Source organism: Oratosquilla oratoria, chromosome 11 (assembly GCF_046742065.1).
Source record: "Oratosquilla oratoria isolate Oo_2021 chromosome 11, ASM4674206v1, whole genome shotgun sequence".
Taxonomy (NCBI): domain Eukaryota; kingdom Metazoa; phylum Arthropoda; class Malacostraca; order Stomatopoda; family Squillidae; genus Oratosquilla; species Oratosquilla oratoria.
Genome location: NC_134787.1, coordinates 23582413 through 23606207, shown reverse-complemented (window position 1 = coordinate 23606207; position 23795 = coordinate 23582413). Strand labels below are relative to the sequence as shown.

At 38.2% G+C, this 23795-nt stretch overlaps 1 protein-coding gene across 2 annotated transcripts in view; it reads right to left on the bottom strand.

The window, feature by feature from the left end:
• Nucleotides 1-17456, bottom strand: part of LOC143029661 (cytochrome P450 2L1-like) — a 56659-nt gene extending 39203 nt beyond the window's left edge. For both annotated transcript variants that reach the window (XM_076192467.1, XM_076192468.1), the window contains exons 1-3: nt 17317-17456; nt 13001-13085; nt 12454-12550 (exon numbers count right to left, since the gene is read on the bottom strand). In XM_076192467.1, the coding sequence (XP_076048582.1) occupies nt 12454-12550; nt 13001-13085; nt 17317-17433 (299 nt within the window). In that variant the 5' untranslated portion in view covers nt 17434-17456. The remainder of the gene's footprint in view (nt 1-12453; nt 12551-13000; nt 13086-17316) is intronic.
• Between the last annotated feature and the right edge of the window lie 6339 nt (nt 17457-23795).

Genomic DNA, 23795 nt, shown 5'->3' with positions numbered 1-23795 from the left:
CAGATGATGCAAAACTACTGAAAAGAGTGAAAACTGAAGAAGATTGTGAATCACTACAGAGAGATCTAAATAAAGTACAAGAATGGAGTAGGAAGTGGGAGATGGAGTTCAATACAAAAAAGTGTAGTATAATGGAATTTGGAAAAAGCAAAAACAGAATAACAGGATCATATAATTTGGGAGAAGAAGGAATAAAAAAAGTAGAAAATGAGAAGGACCTGGGAGTCATTGTTATGAATAATATGTCACCTGAGAAACATATAAATAAGATTTTTGGAGAAACTTATAATTTAATAAGAACAATCAAAGTGGCATTTACATACCTGGATGAAGAAATGGTGAGGAAAATCCTAATCACCCTGATAAGACCAAGATTGGAATATGCAGCAACGATATGGTCACCAAGTACAAAAAAATGTATAAAAAAACTTGAAAGAATACAAAGAGCAATCACAAAACTGGCACCAACACTCTCAAAACTATCATATGAAGAGAGACTACAAAAACTTAAACTACAGACACTAGAGCAAAGAAGAGAGAGAGGAGATTTGATAGCTATTTACAGAATCATGAAAGGCATAGAAATTACTGATAGAGAGAATCTGATAAAATGGGATGACAGAAATACAAGAGGACACGGAAAGAAAATAAAAAAAGACAGCTATAGAAGAGATTTGAAAAAGAACAGCTTTCCTCACAGAGTAATAGACAGTTGGAACAAGTTAGATGAGAAAGTGGTGTGTGCAAAAACAATACATGAATTTAAAAATAGTTTAGATAAAATGAGATATGAAGACGGGACCCCACGAGCATAGCTCCCCTTCCCGTAAAATACAACTAGGTAAATACAACTAGGTAAATACACACACACACACACACACACACACACACACACACACACACACACACACACACACACACACACACACACACACACACACACACACACATATATATATATATATATTATATTATATTATATATTATAAATATGTATATATATATGTATATATATATATGTGTATATATATATATATATATATATATATATATATATATATATATATAATATACAGTCGAACCTCGAAAGCCCGGACCCCGAATGCCCGGACCCTCGTATGACCAGTCGAAATGAACACAGGGCGGACTTTTCAAGCAAAGCTCCCTATTTGTCCGGTAGGTGGCAGCGACGGCCGTGCACGTGTACTCAAACCCGGCCCAGTCAAGCCGCCACCAGGGCTGCTGTTTCGTAGAATTTTGTACCAAAACGTAGTAAAATAGCGGCATGTGGCAACTGCACAAGGACATGAGAAATTTTTTTCTACATATCAGCGGGCTGTTAAAACATTCAAAAACTCAAACTTTTGTTTAAAATCATAGAACTAGTTATCAAATAATAAATGGTACATCGAAATATGACTTCTATTGGTAATTGTGTTACTTATAAAATATTATACCCCAAAAGATACGTTTTTACAGTGTAGAAAAAAATTCTACGCTAAAGTTTCAGCTTTCTTTTAGCGATAATAATAATAAAAAAATAATTCTTATATCTTACTGAATATGTTAGGGCATGGGGGTCTTATATACATTCAAGTATATCTTGCTATGAAAGTCTGCACACGCCCGAGAAAAATGTATGCCCCGGTATGGCAACACTCCCATTCTACACGGCAGTGTAGAAAACGCGGCAACCCTGGCTGCCACCACTGTCCCGCGTGCATACCTTCCGATATTTACAGTGTACGTAATAAAAAATACAGTACAGTACACTGTATATATAGTACATTTACATGCCTGTATTACAGTTATTACACAATTATTAGTATTATAACATTATTATTACAGTATTGTTATTAATACAGTGTTAGAGTTTTATTCTTATGTGTTTCTATGCCATATCATACATTACCTATACGTATACTGCTACGAAATTCTACGGGTGTTGGGGCGAATTTTTCGATGACCGGACTTTTCCCCCCCAATTAGTCCAGGCTTTCGAGGTTCGACTGTATATATATGTTTATATATATATATATATATATATATATATATATATATATATATATATATATCTATATTTATATATATATAGTTATATATAGTTATATATATATATTTATATATATATAATGTAGTTATATATATATATGTAGTTATATATATATAATATATGTATATATATAGTTATATACATATATATATATATACAGTATATAGTTATATATATATATATATAGTTATATATATATATATATATATATATATATATATATATAATAATAATATAACTGTGTTTAGCTTTTGTAGATTACGAGGCCTTCAACTCGGTAGAACAAATAGCAATTCTAAACTTGCTACGCAATCAGGGTACAAACGAATAGATCGTAAGGGTTCTAGAAAAGATTTATGAGAATGGTACCGCTATAATTCGACTACATAAAGATTCAGAAAAGATCAAAATCAAAAAAGGAGTACGGCAAGGTGATACCATTTCACCCAAATTATTTACCGGTTGCTTGGAAGATATTTTCTAAAGGTTAAGCTGGGAAGTGAAAGGTTTGAAGATTAATGGCGAATATTTGAACCACCTAAGATTTGCGGATGACATTATTCTTATTTCAGAAAGAGCAGAAGACTTGCAAGAGATGCTGAGTGATCTAAACAAGGAAAGTCTCAAATTAGGTTTAAAAATTAATAAGACCAAAACCAAAGTAATGTTCAACACGAAAGTTCAAAGCAAAGAGATTGTAATTGATGGTGAGAGTCTTGAGGAAGTTGAAGAGTATAATTATTTAGGCCAGGCGGTGAAAGTGACGAAAGATCATGATAATGAAATAAAAAGACGCTTTGCAATTTGTTGGAAAGTGTTTGGTAAGTAACATAAGATCTCGAGAGGCTCTCTACCTTTATGATTGAAACGTAAAGTTTACAATCAATGCATTCTACCAGTAATAATTTATGGGTGTGAGACTTGGAAGCTGACGAGGGCGATGGAAACAAAGCTAAGGACTGCACAGAGGAGAATGGAGAGATCAATGATGGGAATAACACTGAGAGACCGAAAGAGAGCAAGTTGGGTGAGAGAGCAGACTAGAGTGAAAGATATTGTAGAGGCGGTAAAAGAGAGGAAATGGAATTGGGCAGGTAAGTTGGTGCGAACGACTGATGAGCGATGAAACAAGTGTGTTACTGAGTGGACGCTGCGAGATAGGAAGCGTGGAAGAGGGAGACCAGACAGAAGGTGGAGAGACGAGATCAAGAAGTTTGCAGGAGTGACGTGGCAGATGATGGCACGGTCGTGTGAATCATGGAATGCTATGAAGGAGGCCTTTGTACAGCAGTGGACTGAGGATGGCTGATTTTATATATATATATATATATATATATATATATATATATATATATATATATATATATATATATATATACATTCTTCCTCTATCTTCCATTGTCTTATTTAGTGTTATACTTGTGTCTTCTAACATATTCTTGTGTTCTCTCTCTTCCCACGAAGCTGTTTTAGGAGGCACATGATTTACCACAAACTTCCTGATCTTTTCCCTGTCCTCTATTTCCATCATAATCATCTCCACTCTATTCTTTCCATATGAAACATTCCTCACATTTATATCCTTCTTAGTCAGGAACATAACTCCACCACCTTGTTTTACTTCTCTGTTTCTAATCCAATAATTATATACACCATGTCCTACACCGTTGGGTGGTAATGGGCCTTTCAATTTTGTTCCCCACAATTCCCATTATGTCAGGTTCTTTTTCCTTCAGGTAATCATTCAGTTCAATCAAGCCTGTTATTAATCCATCTATATTTGTGAAGGGCACTTTTAATTTTCTGTTACCTCCATCCTGTTTTCTGTTTCCTTTCTGTTTTTCTCTACTATGAACCATTTCCTCACTTTCATATCCACTACTCGCTAATAGAATTTCTCTTTGACTCTTTCTGTTCTCGTTTTTTCCTTAGCTTCGATTCTTTTTGTTTTTTCTTCTCTTTCCTCTTTATTCATCCCTTTTTATCCATACCTGTTTGTACTGATCACTTTCTGCTAGTTTTCCTGTTCTTTGTTAAGACATTCTCTGCTGTTGTTTGTGACCTGAATTTAACCTTAATTGGTCTGGTCTTGTCTATACTGTATTTCCCTAGATATATATATATATATCTTCAATTTCTTTCCCTATTTTCTGTTCATCTTCTTGAAATACTTTTGATACCTTGTTCACTCCTTTCTTATATCTTACTCTTGTATTCCTATTTGGATTATGCTTCTCTTCCATTCCTAATATAATTATACATTTCTTTTTATCTGTCAAGTCTCTTACTATATTCTCCTTCTCTCTCATCGCTTTAATAAATGTGTCCTTAGTGTCTTCCTTCATATGTTGTTTCACTATATCTCTAAATTCAATTTTGCTTTACTCCTGAACCCTTTCCAACCACTTACCTCTTTTGCTATGAACTCTTTATTCTGTTTATTATTCTCCTTCTGTAGTTCTTCCAATTTATCAACTCTTTGTGTAATTAGTGCAAGTTGGCTAAACCTAACCTCTCACGATTCATTCATTTTTGTTAGTTTTTCCTCTAGACTTGATAATCGGGGGAGGTTGTCATTTCCTCCCTCATTAAATCCATAGAAATGATTATGTCCACTTTCTATTGTGCTGCTCTTATCTATATTTCTAATTTTAATGTCTTTACTGACTTGTTTGACTTCAGCTGTTTTGTCCGTACATCTCTTGTTTACATCCAATCTGACGTCTGGGACCCGTTCGTTCCCTTCCTCGTTGTCTTCCATTTTCCTCAATAATCCCTCCCCTTCTCCTTTTTCTTCACCTGCCCACTACACCAAGAACTTTCCCCTTCCCTACTAATACAACACAGGTACTCCCTCCTCGTTGAAATCCATGACAATTTTTTCCCCCTGAGTTCCAATCTTCGCCGTCAATCCAACGTGTATTTACTTAGTTGCATTTTGCGGTAAGGGAAGCTATGCTCGTGATGTCCCACTAGTCTCTCCTCACATGATAGTCCTGAGAGTGTTGGTGCTAATTTTGTAATTGCTCTTTGTATTCTTTCAAGTTTTGTTATAATTTTTTTTTTTTTTGTACTTGGTGACCACGTCGCCAATCTTGGTCTTATCAAGTGTTTCTTTACCATTTCTTCGTCCAGGTATGTAAATGCCACTTTGATTGTTCTTATTAAATTATAAGTGTCTCCAATAATTGTGCTTATATGTTTCTCTAGGGACATATTCATAATAATGACTCCCAGGTCCTTCTTATTTTCTACTTTTTTAATATCTTCCTCTCCCAATTTATACAATGCCGCTATTCTTTTTTTGCTTTTTCCAAATTCCATTATACTACATTTCTTAATATTAAATTCCATCTCCCACTTCCTACTCCATTCCCATACTTTATTGAGATCACTCTGTAGCGACTCACAATCTTCTTCAGTGTTCACTTTTTTCAACAATTTTTCATCGTCTGTAAAGAAGCTCACATAAATTACAATTCCTTTATCCATATCATTAATATATATAGCAAACATTATTGGGGCCAGAACTGTTCCTTGTGGAACTCCACTAATCACTTCATCCCGATTAGTGTGTTTGTCTCTTATCACCACTCTCATTTTTCTTTCATGCAAGAAGTCTTCCATCCACTTCAGCAGTTTGCCCTGTATTCCTCCTGCAGTTTCTAATTTCTTAAGCAACTTCTTATGTGTCATCTTATCAAAAGTTTTTTCAGGTCTAGAAATGCACAATCAGCCCATCCATCTCTTTCTTGTATTACATCTATTAGCCTTGAATAGAAACACATTAAGTTTATGACGCATGATCGTCCTTGTCTAAATCCAAATTGCCTTGGATTTAGTATTTTTTTTTTCTTCCAAATGTCTTACCTATCTAATTTTGATAATTCTTTCACAAATTTTAGCTATCGTACTTGTAAGAGAGACCGGTCTATATTTAGTAGGGTCTTCCTTGTTTCCCCCATTATATATTGGCACTATATTTGCTCTTTTCCAATCTTCTGGAACTTATCCCTCTTTCAATTAACTGTTTATTAGGCTATGTATTTTGTCTGTTAGTTCATTCCTGCATTTTCTCAAAATCCAGTTTGCCATTTCATCTTGTCCATGCGATTTTCTGACATCGAGATTACTCAAGTGATTAATTATTTCTTTCCTTGTTACTTCTATCTCTTTCATAGGGGGACTTTCTCCTTCCACTCGACATCTGTAAGTTGTATGTTCTCCCTCGTTAACACCGATTTAAAATGCTTGTTCATAATTTCTGCCATTTCTATTTCCTCTGTGTATTCAACTCCTCCTTGTCATAGTTTCTCTAATTCTTGTTTGTTTTTTAGTTTGTTTACAATCTGTAAAATAGGTTTGGTTGATCTTTACATTTTTCTATGACATCTTTTTCGTATTTTCTCTTTTCTTCTCTGCACACTTGTACATATTGATTTCTATAACTAGTATATATTTTCTATTTTCAGGTCTTTTGTATTTTTTCCATTTCATCCAAGCTTTATCCCTTTTGTCTTTTAACTCCTTACATCTGGGGTATTTGGCTGGATGTTATTGTGGCAAAGTAGCATGCAGTTGATACTTTAGGGTCTATATGGGGCGCCGCTACGGACCAGAGCCACACATCATTTTGTCTGTGATAGAGGAAAATTCTGTTCATAGAGAAATGATGACACTTTTATACTACGACTGTCCCTTCGTTATGCTGTCCCCTAACCCCTTGTTCCTGTCCTGTACAATTTCTCTTAATATTCATTTCCTTTTTTCGCCTATCCTGTGGTGGGGGAAAAGAATGCTACCACCAAGTCTTCCCACTTGAGTCGCAAAAGGCGACGAAAAACGGGACGGGGGATGGGATTAGGAGTCTTGCTACCTGTAGTCCCAAAGTGGACATTCCTAAAAAAATGTAAATGCATAAGAGGGTCTGGGAGTTTTCCAACCAGTACCCTAAGGTTTGGGTTTTTTAATGTGCATGGATGTGGTACAGATGAGAGTAAAAGGGAAGAGATAGGCAGTATGTTTGAGAGAAGAAAAATTGATGTGCTGGCTTTCAGTGAGACTAAAATGAAAGGGAGGGGCGAGTGTGAGTTTGGGAGTGTGGTTGGGAGGTACTCAGTAGTGAAGAGGGGACGAGGGAGAGAAGGGATGGCTATACTAGTAAGTGAAGAGATAGGTAAATGTGTAATGGAGTGGAAGGAGGTTTCTTCAAGGTTGATGTGCATGAAGGTGAAGCTGGGAATGGAGATGTGGGTTTTTGTAAGTGCGTATGGGCCTGGTAGTGAGAAGAGCATAGAGGAAAGGGAGGCTTTTTGGGTAGATAGAGTGAGTGCATAGAGGGATTAGGGAGAAATGTCAATGTAGTTGTATTGGGAGACCTTAATGCTAGGGTAGGAAACGAACCAATAGATGGAGTAATTGGGAAGTATGGAGTTCTAGGTAAATATCGTAGTGGAGAATTGATGGTGGAGATGTGTCTTGAAAGAGAGTTGATAGCAAATACAGTGGTTAGGAAGAAAGTCAAGCATAAGTACAGAGTGGGAGAGAGTGGGGGAATATCAGATAATTTTCTGGTGGAAGGTAAATTGAGAGTGGCGAATAGATGGAGAAAGGAAAAGGGCATAAGGTAGGGAGGTATTTAGAGTGAACTGCTTAAATGAGAAAGAAAAGGAGAAGGAGTACAAGAAGAAACTGAGAGAGGAGTGGGAGGTAGTGAAGGATAGAGTAGAACTAGGAGTGGAGGAGGAATGGGGATGGTTTAAGGAGGGAATCATAAGGTGTGCAAAGATGGTGTGTGGAACAAGGAGGGTGGGAGGAAATAGAAGGAAGGGTAGTAAGTGGTGGGATGAGGAAACAAAGAAGGGTGTAGAAGAGAAGATGCAGGCTTTCATAGATTGGCTACAAATTAGAACGAGGGAATTGTATGAGAGGTACAAAGTAAAGAGAAGGGAAGTTAAGCATAAGATAAAGGAAGCAAAGAGGAGAGCAGATGTGAAATGGGATAAGAGTATGACGGAAAATTTTGAAAGTAATAAAAAGATGTTTTGGAAAGAAATTAAAAGAGGAAGAGGAGGTGAATCAAGTAGAGAAGAAAAAGTAAAAGATACAGATGGAGAGATGATAATGGAAGAGAAGGCAGTGAGAGGAAGGTGGGCAGAGTATTTTAGGGAGTTGCTAAATGTGAAGGGGGATAGGGAGGGAAATGTAGTTGCAGTGGGAAGTGCTAAGAAAATGAGTGATGAGTGAAGAAAATGGAGGAGAAATAGGGAAAGATGAAGTGAAAGCAGCTGTTAAGATGATGAGAGCAGGTAAGGCACCTGGGTTGGATAAATGCCATGCAGAATGTCTGAAGAAAGGAGGTACAGTTATGGTGGACTGGCTGATGAGGTAATTTAAGGTTTGTTTAAAGAGAGGGTAGAGTGCCGGAGGACTGGAGGAGTGCCTGTATAGTTCCGCTTTACAAGGGAAGGGGGGGCAAGTGTGAGTGTAGTAGTTTCATAGGGCAGCTTGTTGAGCGTAGCTGGGAAGGCTTATGGGAGGGTCTTGATTGAGACGAGTACTGTAGGAGAGGAACAGAGGGAGTAATTGGTGAGGAACAGTGTGGTTTTAGGACAGGTAGGGGTTGTGTGGATCAGATTTTTGTGGTAAGTCAGATATGTGAGAAAGCTATAGGAAAAGGTAAGGATTTTTTGGGCTTTTATGGATCTGGAAAAGGCTTACGATAGGGTAGACAGGAAGGTGCTGTGGAAGGTACTGCAGATATATGGGATAGGAGGAAAGCTGTTAAGAGCAGTCAAGAGTTTTTACGAGAGTAGTAGAGCTTGTGTTAGGATTAGAAATGGAGAGAGTGAATGGTTTGAGGTAAAGGTGGGATTTCGTCAGGGATGTGTTATGTCGCCCTGGCTGTTCAATCTATACATGGATGGGGTGGTGCGAGAGGTGAATGCAAGGGTGGTGGGTCAGGGGTTGGAGATGGTTAAAGAAAATGGAGAAAAGTGGGAAATAAGCCAGTTGTTGTTTGCTGACGACACTGCGCTTGTAGCAGGATCAGAGGAGGGATTGAGGAAGTTGGTGACAGAGTTTGAGAAGGTGTGTGAAAGAAGGAAGCTAAAGATAAATGTGGGCAAAGGTGATGAGATGTACAAGGGGAGAAAGTGACAGCAGGCTGGAAGTGAGCATTAAGGGAGAGAGACTGGAGGAAATGGATAGTTTTAGATACTTGGGTGCAAATGTGGCAGGAAAGGGAGGAGTGGGGGTGGAGGTAGAATGTAGATTGAGAGAAGCAAGTAAATGCATTGGTGGAATTAAAAAGTGTAATGAGAAATTGACATCATGGAATGGATGCTAAGAGGAGGTTATATGAAGGGCTGATTGTGCCAACAGCACTATACGGGGCAGAAACATGGAACATAAGAGAGGAAGAGAGAAGGAGTTTGAATGTGTTTGAGATGAAATGTCTGAGAAGTATGATAGGGGTTACTAGGCTGGACAGAGTGAGAAATGAGGAGGTGAGGAGAACAGGGGTGGAAATGGAGTTTGGAGATAGGGTTGATGAAAGAGTAATATGATGGTTTGGACACATGGAAAGAATGAGTGAAGAAAGATTAATAAAAGAGGTGTGGAAGGTAGATGTGGAAGGAGTGAATATGAGGGGGCATCCTAGGATGAGATGGATGGATGGGGTAAAAGGGGCATTGCAAAAGAGAGGAATGTCTGTTAAAGAAGGATGGGAGAGGACAGAAGATAGGGGTGAACGGAGAAGGGTTGTATATGGATGATGCTGTGATGCATGAAGGGGAGTGGGTGGGGGATAGGGGATGAGGAAGTATGTATGAGAAATAATATGACACAGCCCGAGGAGATTTCTTCCCGTCTTCTCCTTTACTGGATGAGGGGACGGAGAGGGGGGGGGGGAGGTCGCCGAATTGATGAAGCGGCCTTGCTGTGGATGCGCTGTGTCTTGCGACACAGCTTCTGACCCAGGGCAGTGGACAGGATGCAGCGATGTCCCGTCATCCAAGAGGTTCCAAGATAAGAGGGAGGGAGGAGGGTGGACGGGAGTGGAATATGTAGGGGGTGGAATGGGTGGGGGTGGTTTCTATGCCTTTTTCTTTTTGGCTATCCCCCATGTAAAGGGAAAAAAGCCTTTGGTATATGAATGTATGTGTATATCTTTTGTTGTACCAACACTTTTTCTTGTTTTTGTCTTGGAACATACTTTTCCACTTTATAAATTTTTGTCAAAATATTCCATTTCTCTTCTACTATTGTTTCCTCCTTGTGTACCTTTTCCCAGTCTGCTTTTTGAAAGAATTCTCTTATTTGATCAAAATTGGTTTTTCCATAAATCAATCTTCCCTTACTATATTGTTCGTTTCTTCCATGTATTTTTTCCTCATTTAATTCCAGTTCAACCAATATGGGGTCACTTTTACTTATTGGTGTCTTATATTCAATCTTGTCCACTATTTCAGGTTCTGATGTGATTATTAGGTCCAGTCTCGATGATTCTTCCTCATTTCTATATCTAGTATTCTCTTGTATCCATTGCGTCATTGTATGTCCTACAATCATATCAAGTAGTACATTTCCCCATAGATCGTCTCGACCCTTCACTGTCATCTCTTCCCAGCAGATTTCTTTGCAATTAAAGTCACCTATTATAATTATTCTTACTCCATCTTCCATTATCTTATTTAGTGTTATCCTTGTGTCTTCTCACATATTTTTGTGTTCTCTCTCTTCTCACGAAGCCGTTATAGGAGACACATAATTTATTACAAACTTCCTGCTCTTCTTGTCCCTGTCCTCCACTTCCATCATAATCATCTGTACTCTATTCTTTCCATATGTGACATTCCTCATATTTATATCCCTAATCAGGAACATAACTCCACCCCCTAGTTTTACCTCTCTGTTTCTAATCCAATAATTACATACACCATGTCCTACACTGTTGGGTGGTAGTGGACCTTTCAATTTTGTCTCTACAATTCCCATTATGTCCGGTTCTTTTTCTTTCAGGTAATCATTCAGTTCAAGCCTGTTATTAAGCCATCTATATTTGAGTAAGACACTTTTAATTTTCTGCTACTTCCATCGTGTTTTCCGTTTCCCTTCCGTTTTCTCTGTTATGAACCATTTCCTCACTTTAATATCCACTACTCTCCAATAGAATTTCTCTTTGTCTGACTCTGTTCTTTTCTCGTTTTTTTCCTTAGCTTCTATTCTTTTTTTTTTCTCATCCTCTCATTCCTCTTTATTCACCTGTCTTTTTATCCATACCTGTTTATACAGATCACTTTTTGCTAGTTTCCCTGTTTTTGATAAGATATTCTCTGCTGTCGTTTGTGACCTGAATTTAACCTTAATTGGTCTGGTCTTATCTGTATTGTATTTCCCTATTCTATATATTTCTTCACTTTCTTTCCCTGTTTCTTGTTCATCCTCTTGAATTCTTCTAATATCTTGTTTAACTTTTCCTTCTATTTTACTCTTGTAGTCCTATTTGGATTATGCTTCTCTTCCATCCCTAATGTAATTATACATTTCTTTTTATCTGCTAAGTCTCTTACTATATTCTCCTTCTCCCTCATCACTTTAATAACTGTGTCCTTAGTTTGTTCTTTCATCTGTATTTTTACTATATCTCTAAATTCAATCTTGTTGTTCTCTTGTACTTTTCTCCAACCCTGTACCTCTTTTGCTATGGACTCTTTACTCTATTATTATTCTTTGATTCCTCATTCTCATCCTTTACTTCTTTTAACTGTCTTTTTAATTCTTCTATTTCTTTAGTTAGGTTTTGATTCTCCTTCTTTAGTTCTTCCAATTTATCAACTCTTTGTGTAATCCGTGTAAGTTGACTGAACCTAACCTCCCACTGTTCGTTCATTTTCTCTAGTTTTTCCTCTAGACTTGCTAATCGAGGGAGGTTGTCATCTCCTCCCTCATTAAATCCATGAAAATTATTATCTTCACTTTCTATTCTGTTGTTCTTGTCTACATTTCTAATTTTAATGTCTTTACTGATATTTTCGACTTCACCTGCGTCGTCTGCAGCCCTTTTGTTTACATTCCTTCTGACGTCCGGGGGAGCCCGTTCGTCTCCTTCGTCATTTTCTTCCATTTTCCTCACTAATCCCTCCCCTTCTCCTTTTTCTTCACCTGCCCACTACACCACGAGCTTTCCCCTTCCCTATTAATACAACTCTTTCATTGAAATCTACGAAAATTTAGTTTTTTTCCTGAGTTCTAATCGTCGCCGTGTCTCTGCCAATCGTATGTGCGTGTGTCATGTATAAATACATTTTTCCTATTTACTTGTCAACTGTTTTCCTACCATGTATGAAATATTATTACGCATGTACATTAGTTACAACAATAAGGAACTTTCTTACGAAGCAATGTTTCCGAATCTCCTCTGTAGGTTTTTTATTTGTTCTGGAAATGGCAACATCGAAAATATGTATCCAACAACTGGAAGGCCCCATAGTCCTGCAAAGAGAAGTGGTTGATATAATATCTCGTATAGTCATTTTGGTGCCACACTTGGTAGTAAGTTATGGGTTTTATAGTCCCACAGTTGACACAAAAAATATTAAGTATTTCATTAAATACTCTGAGGCATCATTTAATAGAATTTTGTACAGTAGTAAATGCTTATAACTGTTAGACTTAAGTTTGGATATTCACTTCACAGGGATAGTCAGTAGAGACCTTATTTAGACCTTCAGTTGAAGATTTAGACTATCTGTGACAGATGAAAGGGAGTAAGAGACAGGGGAGAATTTAGAGGAATGCCCATTGAAATAATAGTAGGAGAAAAGGATTGGCTATCTACAACCCTGACAGTGTTGTACTGATTTATTTAATTTAGGTTAATTTAATGAGGTTTGCAGAGAAAAATAATAACATGACCTTATATTGAAATATACTACAACATACCTGGGGGGAGATTCTTGGGCTTTGCATCCAGAAAGTAGACACAGACTGTGAGAAAGAACACACTCAGGAGCACCTCAGCCAACATCTGCAGAAAAAAAAAAACATTAGACACAGTCTTTGGTTTACAATTTATATAGATTACAGTCAAATTTCATTATAGCAGCATCTGATATAAAAAAAATCGGATATAACGGACTTGATGGGCTGATACATCTCTCATTATAATTGACCTTGTCTATATAAAACTAGTCAATTAAACATATTGGTCTACATCTCTTTTGCAGGAGACCCATGGATCACAGGTTCCCTGCAGGAGCCACTGGATTGGCCTATAAGAAGAAATGTGTTATTGGGTATGGTCAGAGTAACGCAAAGCAAGATGAGGTGCCGAGTATTTTCAGTATGATGGTTGTCTTTGTGGCAGTTTGGTTCTGTGCATATGGAGATCTTCAGAAAGACACAGGGAAATAAGTTCATTGTACGTTAGCTCTGTTATATACCCAGTTTACGTCAGGAAAGAGAGGAATGTCTGTTGAAGAAGGATGGGAGAGGACAGGAGATAGGGGTGAATGGAGAAGGGTTGTATATGGATGATGCTGTGATGCATGAAGGGGAGTGGGTGGGGGATAAGGGATGAGGAAGTATGTATGAGAAATAATATGACACAGCCCGAGGAGATTTCTTCCCGTCTTCTTCTTTACTGGATGAGGGGACGGAGAGGGGGGGGGGGGAGGTCGCCGAATTGATGAAGCGGCCTTGCTGTGGATGCGCTGTGTCTTACGACACATGGTGCAATGTTGCTGTGATAATTTAATACTTCATAAGAAAGACCAGAAAACCAACCGATTAGAAATAAAGGAATTATAATAGATAGTGACAGTTTTGAAGAAGTTAAAGAGTTTAATCATTTAAGCCACAACAAAGAAGATGCCGAGGCGTTTTGTTATCATGGATACTGTGCTACGCTTCAGGGTCATGCAGCCACGTCTTAAGATTATACTACAACCTTTTGCTATTTATCAACTAGTAGTTGGTGCCATACTCATATCATTATGCATTGCGTTGCAATATATTTGGCAATTAGTATTATACTAAAATATAGAGAAAACAAGACCAGTACTCCACAGGAATATCTATGTGCACACGATGAAATAAGGTTGTCGGAAAACAAACCTTCCCGTGCATTTTTGGAGCATTTGAACAACCTGCATCTGCCACAATGGTCTGTGCTTCTCTCTCACACACACAGACACACACACCGACGAATCACCATCTGGAATGGGCATCTAGAACGAGCTCTGGTGTACAATGCTTTTTCACTAAGTTGGTGGAAATGCCTAGTTGGTATTGTATGGGAAGGGAGCTTTGTTTATTGACTGACTGTAATGATATAATAGAGTAATTTCACTTACTGGTTAAAATATAAAAGGGAGGATGATGAAGATAGACAAAAATATAGTAAACCAACAGAGTGATGGATGTCTGGAACAAATTGAACGAAACAATAGTGTGTACAAAGACCATACAAGAATTTGAGAAACTACTGTAGATGCTGAGAGATTCAAAGACGGGTCACTACGAGCATAGCTCCCCTTCCCGTATAATACATCTATACTTCTTCCATTTTCTGGTGACCCATAGGATGTGGTCGGCAAAACCAGCAGCGTTGCCACGTCTAAACCATCTCCAAAGAAAACGGGAGACACCGTTTTCTTTATATTTGCATGTATGACCGATATAATTAAAGAAACTGCAAGTGGACCGAAGACCCGCACTCAGCTTTTCTATGTAATTACTAAACACCCCCCCTCCCCCAACCTACGGGGATTCCTAGGTCGGGAGCTGGGGCAACGACGCCTGACCTGAGATGCCACATCGTTTAACAAATCTCTTCTTTTCTTCACATGTATAAGAATTACTCATATCACCTGCCATTTAATGAAAAAATCAAAATGCATTTAGAATATTCCATGTTAACATACTCGGGGTAGTGGTCAGCTTCCGGTATATGAAGAATGTTTTGATTCAGTACGTGACAACACGGCAGACAACACCTTGTGGGCCACGAGATAATGGAAATAGTACAGGTAAACTCACACACACGGTCATATATGAGGTGTCGATCACGAGTCCAACGCGTGATCCAAGACCATGGACCATGGTGAATCACACACACTGCGTAGTAAAGCCTACTCTGTGCATTTGGGATACACCTGATTAATCACACGCATTACTGCTGCGTCAGTGCGGTAAAGATAGCACAATAGTACAAATTTTACTTGATTGTTTTGCCTCAAATTATGCTGTGTCTACATTGTCACTACACTACAGCAACCATCAAATACTGCTTCACCGAAGTCAAGAAATATCTCGCACGATTGATTCATCAAAGCGTAGTTTGTTTGGAAACAATATGTCGCTTCATTTAGTCATCGCTAGAAATCGTGGATGAAATTGCGCCTTGATGTACACATTGCTTAGAATATCTTGAGTAAATTGAAAACAAAATAAAAGGGAGTGTTGGATGGGAGTGGGATAGGTGAAGGATGGATGTATGCGTTGGCTGTCCGCCCCTCTTATAAGGGGTAAAAAATTTTGGATTTATTGAGAAGGGTTGTGACCCTGAAATGACTGGAGTTGGGGGTTACCCTCTGATGAATAAAATTGCTTGGTGGTAGCCAGAACAAATATAAATGAAATATTACCGCCGTCTACAGCGAAGTACTTTAATGTTTTGGTAGTTCGCTGGTGATTCACCATGGCCTTGGATCACGTGTTGGATTCGTGATCAACAGTTAACCTCCCGGATGAAAGCTCAGAGCTTGCCAGAGTAGACATGCGCATTAGCATTATTATTATCATTATTGAAAATGGTAACTATCGATAGATATATAAATTAATATTATTATTGTTATTACTATCGTTATCATTATTGGTAGTGTTATTATTGTTGATTTTTGTAATACAATTATATTAATATTATGAATTATTTATTATTACCGTCATTGTTATTATCATTATTATTGTTGTTATTATAATTATTCTTATTCTGTCATTATTATTATTATTGCTATTATCATTACTATTCTTGTATTGATCTTCTCTCTGATACAGTTATTGTTAAACTGGATACCGATGACGTTCTGACGATTATAGTCAGCGCAACGAGAAGTGACCGCTAAGGCGGGGTTAGGAGATTTCCCGGTGTTGCCACATCTCTACAGATAACACGGCCCGCACGGCTCACACTGAATGCAGTGTGAGGGGGGCGGGGCCAAAGAATAAATGTAGGGCAACGTCGCTCTCCCTTGCTCATATGCCATGTCTGACTCGAGGAAACGAAACCTTTGTATAGAAAACATTGCTTTGATTTTTACCTCAGTGGTGGTGTGTGACAAAAAATTGGAATATAATTATATGTGGCAACATTATAAAAATATAAAATAAAATTATAGAATAAAACAAAATTATAAAATAATTATATGTGGCAACACAGGGGGACTCCCAATGCTCCGCCCTAACGGTCATTTCTCAATGTAACGAGTATAGTGTAGTTAATCGCTCAAGAATATTATTATTATTATTATTTCCTTATAGCAGTGGCGGGTACTAGGAGAGGGATGCTGAGGGGGCTGAAGCTACAGAGTACATTCCTTAAAATCGTCTCAATATTTACAAAAATCAGCCCCCCCTAAAAAAAAAAAAAAAAAAAGTCATCTACATTTACGAACTTCAGGTTAGCCCCACCCTATTTTTTTTTTTTTTTTTTTTTTTTTTTCACCCTGGATCCTTTTCTGACTTAGTTCAACGTGCAACAAAAGTTTCCAATATTCATTTGTTGGACCAGTATCTGCAAATTTCGAGGTTTCTTACTTCTTATCATTATTATTACAATCATTATTACTATTATCGTACTTCTAAACAGAGAGTGGGGTATAGTTTCTAACGGTGATGCAAGAGCAAATACGGGTGTGTGTGGCTGGGTAGGGTACGTGGGAGAGAGCGTCCCAAAACATCTTTTGAAGGATTGGCCAAATTTCATACTATTTGTTTTGAAACGTCGAACGCGCAAGTCCGAATACACAAAGCATTGCTGATGTAAAACTGAAACTTTTGACAGAAAATGTTCATCAGTGTGTTGGTCAATGAAAATATATCCCTTAGCTGAATAAAACCGTTCGATGGTAGAGTATGCATGCAAAAGGACACCGCTCCCGAATGACCTAATAGAAGCTGTGACAAGACAGTTTATGTCTGCATGTGGCCACCAGTGTATTCGTGGACACCGTAACTTGTTTTGAACAGAAATACGATACCTTGCGATGACTGCAGTGCTTCGAAAGTGGAAGGTATAAGTTGCGCTGAAAGGGGTGTGTATGAATGAACTGAAGAACCTCGCTCAAATACAAGCATGAGTGGGCCTTCGGCCACATGCGACTTCAGGCATGAGATTACGACTATGTTGCCAACTAGGACTATTGTAAGCCATTAGTAACTATGGTTGATAGGCTATCAAAGGAAACGTTATTATTTAAGGAATGCATATGAAATATTTTATTCGTGTTTCTATTTGTCTAGCAGCATTGCTTCTGACCTGGGCAGTGGACAGGGGACAAGGATGTCCCTTCAATGACAAGAAGCTAAAATATGAAATGGGTGATGGATTGGAGTGGGTCGTGTTGGGGGGTGGGGGGTGGAGTGACCTTGGTGCGACAATGGTATGCACCGTCGAAAGATAGGGTGTGTTAAAATACGTACTGGTGGTCAACTAACTTGCCTCTTTTCCATGTAATGGCGAAGCTGCTAAGAAAGGATATAGTAGAGCACCTGAAAAAAAATCACTTGCTAAAGAATTACCAACACTGGTTAAGAGCAGGGAAATCTTGCCTGACGCAATTGTTAGAATATCTAGATGGGTTAGAAAATATGGTGGATGATGGGAATAGTGCAGATGTTGTTTTTCTTGATTGTCGAAAGGCATTTGATAATGTCCCCCACAACAGACTTTTAGCTAAATTGGAAACTCTAGGAGTGAGAGGAAAAATTTAAAGGTGGACACTGGGTTTTCTTGGAAATAGCAAAGGGTTTGAGCCAGGGGAATCTCTTCGGAATGGCTGCAGGTATGAAGTGGCGTCTCACAGGGGAGCATATTGGGTCCAGTATTATTCCTAATCATAAATGACATGTTAGATAATATCCAATGAAATGAAAAAAATCTTTGCTAACTATGCAAAAAATTATTATCGGATAAGAGCTGCAGAAAATTGCACGACGCTGAAACATTATTTGAATGTATTGAAGGAATGGAGCTAAAAGTGGTTGGTCCAGTTTAATCAGGAGAAGTGTTAAGTTGTGCATTTTGGAAGAACAAAAGCTTTAAGTACTATTTGGGACGGAAAGTACTGGAGGAAATACAAGAGGAAATATATCGTGGAGTCATGGTTACCAATGATCTTAAGCCCTCGAGACAGGTGGCTAAGGCTGGTGCAAATGTTAATGGGCTTGTAAAAAAGACTATTACATGTCTTGATGTAGATATGATGATGTCCTTATACAAGGCAGCGGTAAGACCGTGTCTTGAGTATTGTGTACAAGCTTGGTCTCCACATATGAGAGGTGACATAAAGAAGCTGGAGAGGTTAGCTAGACCAAGACTCACCACACTTGAAGAATGAAGGATCCGAGGAGATGATGGAAACTTATAAAATCCTGAGAGGTGTGGACAAGATTGGAGGTGAAGAATATTTACAGTTGGTTACCAGAGACTGCCACCCAGAAACAAGAGGTTTTAGTTTCAAGTTAATGAAAACGTGCCACCGTACAGTAGAGGAATATTTTTTTAAATTCAGTGCTAAGGTAGTGAATACAGTATGTAGAACAGCCTCACTGAAAATGTGACTGCAGGAACAAACATAAATGTATTTAAAAACAGATATGACCAGTTTGAGACTGTAAGACAGTCTAGAAGAGGTACCCCTTATGAGCTACTCTCTTGCTCTTACTTTCACTAAGGTAAGCATTATTCTTGTGTTCTGACACATACCTCATTCTGTTTTGCTTCTCAGGGAGAAATTTATATGTTTTTTTGGTTATAAATAAATTCAGCAGTAAGTTGGAAACGATATTTTTCTTATAGTTTTTAGCCCTGTCATGAGGTTTCGCGCTATAGGTCCATAGAAGCACTGCACACCCAATAATCAATTGTATCATTATGTGGCATAGCGTAATTAGCGCATACAGTAGAATGCATTTACCTAGTTGTAAGACACAGGAAAGGAGTAACGCTCGTTGGGTCTCATCTCCCATTCTCTAATTTTCTAACATACCTAGACTCAAATTCATGTACGGTTACAAATTAATCTATATTTTTTACTTCCAATTATTACATTTAGATTTGAATTCATGTATTGTTAGAACTTGGGCTATATTACCTTCTAAGCTATTCCACATATTTATACATCTATATTGAAAACTATTTTTTCACATCCTTTCGACATGTGGTCTTCCTTAATATATTTCCATGACCTCTTAAAGCCCTCTCATCTTTAATCAGGAGATCTCTTCTGTCAATGTAATCTATCCCCATTACCTGAACACTGTAACCATATCACCTTTCTCTTCGATCTTTCGATGTTGGTAGACTTATACGATTTAATGGGATGGGAGACTGTTGAAAATATAGGAGTTAGGCGTGCAGATTGACGAACTGTCACGATCACCTATGGGCCAGGCCAAGATCTATATATATACCAGGTCTAACTACTTCCGACCGAATTTCGAGAGAGTTGGCGCAGCGGGCCCGTGACATCACCTGGCTGCTCAAAGTGGGGTTCGCGCGTCCCGTTGCTGTGAGTTGATGTTGGTTCGTTGTACGGGCATGTCGCTGCCTCCGCCCGCACCGCTCCACGCAATTAGTTATATTCTGACAATGAAGATCTATATATACCGGTATATATAGATCTTGACAATATGGCTTATTGTACCATTAAGGGTTGTGGCTCAAACCAAAGAGGAATTAAGCCAAATGTTAATTTTCATCGTTTCCCTGCAAATACACGCACATGTGAACGTGTACACATATAAACACACACGACGATATCTCCCCGTAAAATACAAGTATATAAACACACACACACACACACACACACACACACACACACACACACACACACACACACACACACACACATGTGAACGTGTACACATATAAGTACACACGACGATATCTCTCCTTCCCGTAAAATAAAAATATATAAATACACACACACTTATTATTCAAATTTCTCGGTGTCGTACTCGGTTAAGAGTCAGGTATTCAATGTCAAGATATCGGCGGTACCTGGTTCGAAGCCAGGCCAGGATTTTTTTTTTTCTTCAGTCTCGCTGCGCTTCGAGTCGTTACTCCAACTCTCGTGGGCGGGGAGTTGGAGATATGTGTGGGTGTAAGTTCATAGATCGAACATACGAGCTCTGAGATCTCTTCCGGGAGGGAAATAGCTGTCGATCACGAGTCCAATACGTGATCCAAAAGACCAAGATGAATCACACACACATGTGAACATGTACACATATAAGCACACACGACGATATATCCCCTTCCCATAAAACACACACACACACACACACACACACACACACACACACACACACACACACACACACACACACACACACACACACACACACACACACACACACACACATATGTGAACGTGTACACATATAAGTACACACGACGATATCTCTCCTTCCCGTAAAATAAAAGAATATACAAACACACACTTCCCAATAGTCAGACGACTCGGTGGCGCCATTGGTAGAGTCTGATATATAATGCCATAATATCGGCGGTATTTGGTTCGATTCCTGTCCAGGTTTAATTTTTTTTTTCAGTCTCGCTGCGCTTCGAGTCGATACTCCAACTCTCGTTGGCGGGGAGTTGGAGATATGTGTGCGTGTAAGTTCATAGATCGGACATACGAGCTCTGAGCTCTCTTCCGGGAGGGAAATAGCTGTCGATCACGAGTCCAATACGTGATCCAAAAGACCAAGATGAATCACACACACATGTGAACATGTACACATATTAGCACACACGACGATATCCCCTTCCCATAAAACACACACACACACACACACACACACACACTTTCAACGAACGGACGGCTTGAAGAACGTTCTGAAGAAAAGTGAAGATTGTGGATCCCAACGCAAAGAGAAGTGCCTTTTTGTATTTGCAGGGTGGGGGGAAATTGCTCGTGGGGTAGTGGGAAAGTAAGGAAAGAGGAGAGGGGGAGGGATTGCTGGGGAAATGGAAGGTAATGAGGAGGTGGAGGAAATGGCCCTGACGGGCCGCCGTAAGGTAGACAAACGACCCCAAGACGAGTTGGATGATGACATGTCTAATAGGAATGTGAAGATTAGAGGTATAGATAGGAGCAATATAGCAGAAAGTGATGAGAATATTTTCAAGGGATTTAAAGAGGGTGGGGGGGACACAACCCCCCCCCCCCCCCCCGACTGACAAGACTAGAAGAGAAGGTCGATAAGGTGATCGAGGACTTGGAGAGTAGGTTAGGTCATATGAACACCATTTTACAAAGGGTTGAAAGATTGGAAGAACTGGAAAAGGCGAATAAAAACTTAACTGATGAAATAGAAGACCTAAAAAGACAGTTAAGAGAGGTAAAGGTGGAGAATGAGGAATTGAAGAAGAATAGTAAAGAAAACAGAGAAACGATAGCTAAAGAAAGTAAAAATTGGAAGAAAACCCAAGAAGGAAATAAGGTTTCATTCACTGACATAGTCAAACAGCAATTGAAAGAACATACTGAAGACTCAGTTATTAAAGTGATGAGACAAAAGGAGAATATAGTAAGGGATTTAGCAGACAAGAAGAAATGTATAATTATATTAGGAATGGAAGAGAAACACAACACAGATAGAACCACAAGAATCAAAGAGGAAAATGAAAAAGTAAGCCAATTACTAGAATCAGTTCAGGAAGATGAACCAGGAATTATGAAACAAATCGAAGAGAAATTTAGACTCGGAAAGTATAGCACAGACAAGACCAGACCAATTAAGATTAAATTCAAGTCACAAACAACGGCAGAGAATATCTTATCCAAAACAGGGAAACTAGCAACAAGTGAACAATACAAAAAGATATGGATAAAAAGAGAAATGAATAAAGAGGAAAGAGAGGAAGAAAAGCAGAAAAGACTGGAAGCTAAGACAAAAAACGAGAACAGAACGGAGTCAGAGAAAGAGAGATTCTATTGGAGAGTAGTGAACATGAAACTAAGGAAGTTCGACATACAAAAGAAAAACATAAGGGAAACAGAGAACACAATGGAAGTGGCAGAAAACTAAGAGTGTCTTACACAAATATAGATGGATTAATAACAGGATTGGATGAGCTGAATGATTATTTGAAAGAAAAAGAACCGGACATAATGGGAATTGTAGAAACAAAATTAAAAGGCCCACTACCACCCAACAGTGTAGGACATGATGCATACAATTATTGGATTAGAAACAGAGAGAAAAAGCAAGGGGGTGGAGTTATGTTCCTGACTAAGAAGGATATAAACGTGAAAGGTGTCATATATGGAAAGAATACAGTAGAGATGATTATGATAGAAGTGGAAGACAGAGATAAGAAGAGCAGAAAATTTGTGATCAATTATGTGCCTCCGAAAACAGCCTCATGGAGGAGAGTGAATATAAAAGTATGTTAGAGGACACAAAGATAGCATTAACTAAAATAATGGAAGACGGAGGAAGAATAGTTATGATGGGCGACTTTAATTGCAAAGAAATCTGCTGGGAAGAAATGACAGTAAAGAGTGGTGATGACTCATGGGGAAATGCTCTACTTGAAATGATTACTGACCATTCAATGACACAATGGATACAAGAGAACACTAGGTATAGAAATGAAGAAGAACCATCGAGGCTAGACTTAATAATTACATCTGAACCTAGAATAGTGGACAAGATTGAATATAAAACACCAATAGGTAAAAGTGACCACATATTGATTGAACTGGAACTTAATGAAGAAAAATATATGAAAAGAAATGAACAATATAGAAGAGGAAGAATGATGTATGAAAAAACAAACTTTGATAAAATAAGAGAATTCTTCCAACAAGAAAACTGGGAAGAAATATACAAAGAAGAAACATCAGTGGAAGATAAATGGAATATTTTGACAAAAATTTACAAAAAAGGAGTGGAAAAGTATGTCCCAAGACAAAAACAAGAAAAAGAATATGTAAAATGCTGGTACAACAAAAGTTGTAGGGAGTTAAAAGACAAAAGAGACAAAGCCTGGACCAGATGGAAAAAACACAGAAGACCTGAAAAATGGAAAATATATACTGGTTATAGAAATGAATATGTACAAAAGTGCAGAGAGGAAAAAAGAAAATATGAAAAAGATGTTATAGAAAAGTGTAAAGATCAACCAAAACTATTCTACAGATTTGTAAACAATAAACTGAAAAACAAACAAGACTTGGAGAAATTAAGACAAGGAGGAGTTGAATACACTGAGGAAATGGAAATGACAGAAATTATGAACAAACATTTTAAATCAGTGTTTACAAGGGAAAATATACAACCTGAAGAGATTGAGTGGAAAGAAAAAGTCCCCCCTATGGAAGAAATAGAAGTAACAAAGAATGAAATATTGACACACTTGGGTAATCTTGATGTCAGAAAATCGCATGGACCAGATGAAATAGCAAACTGGATTCTGAAAGAATGCAGGAATGAACTGGCAGAC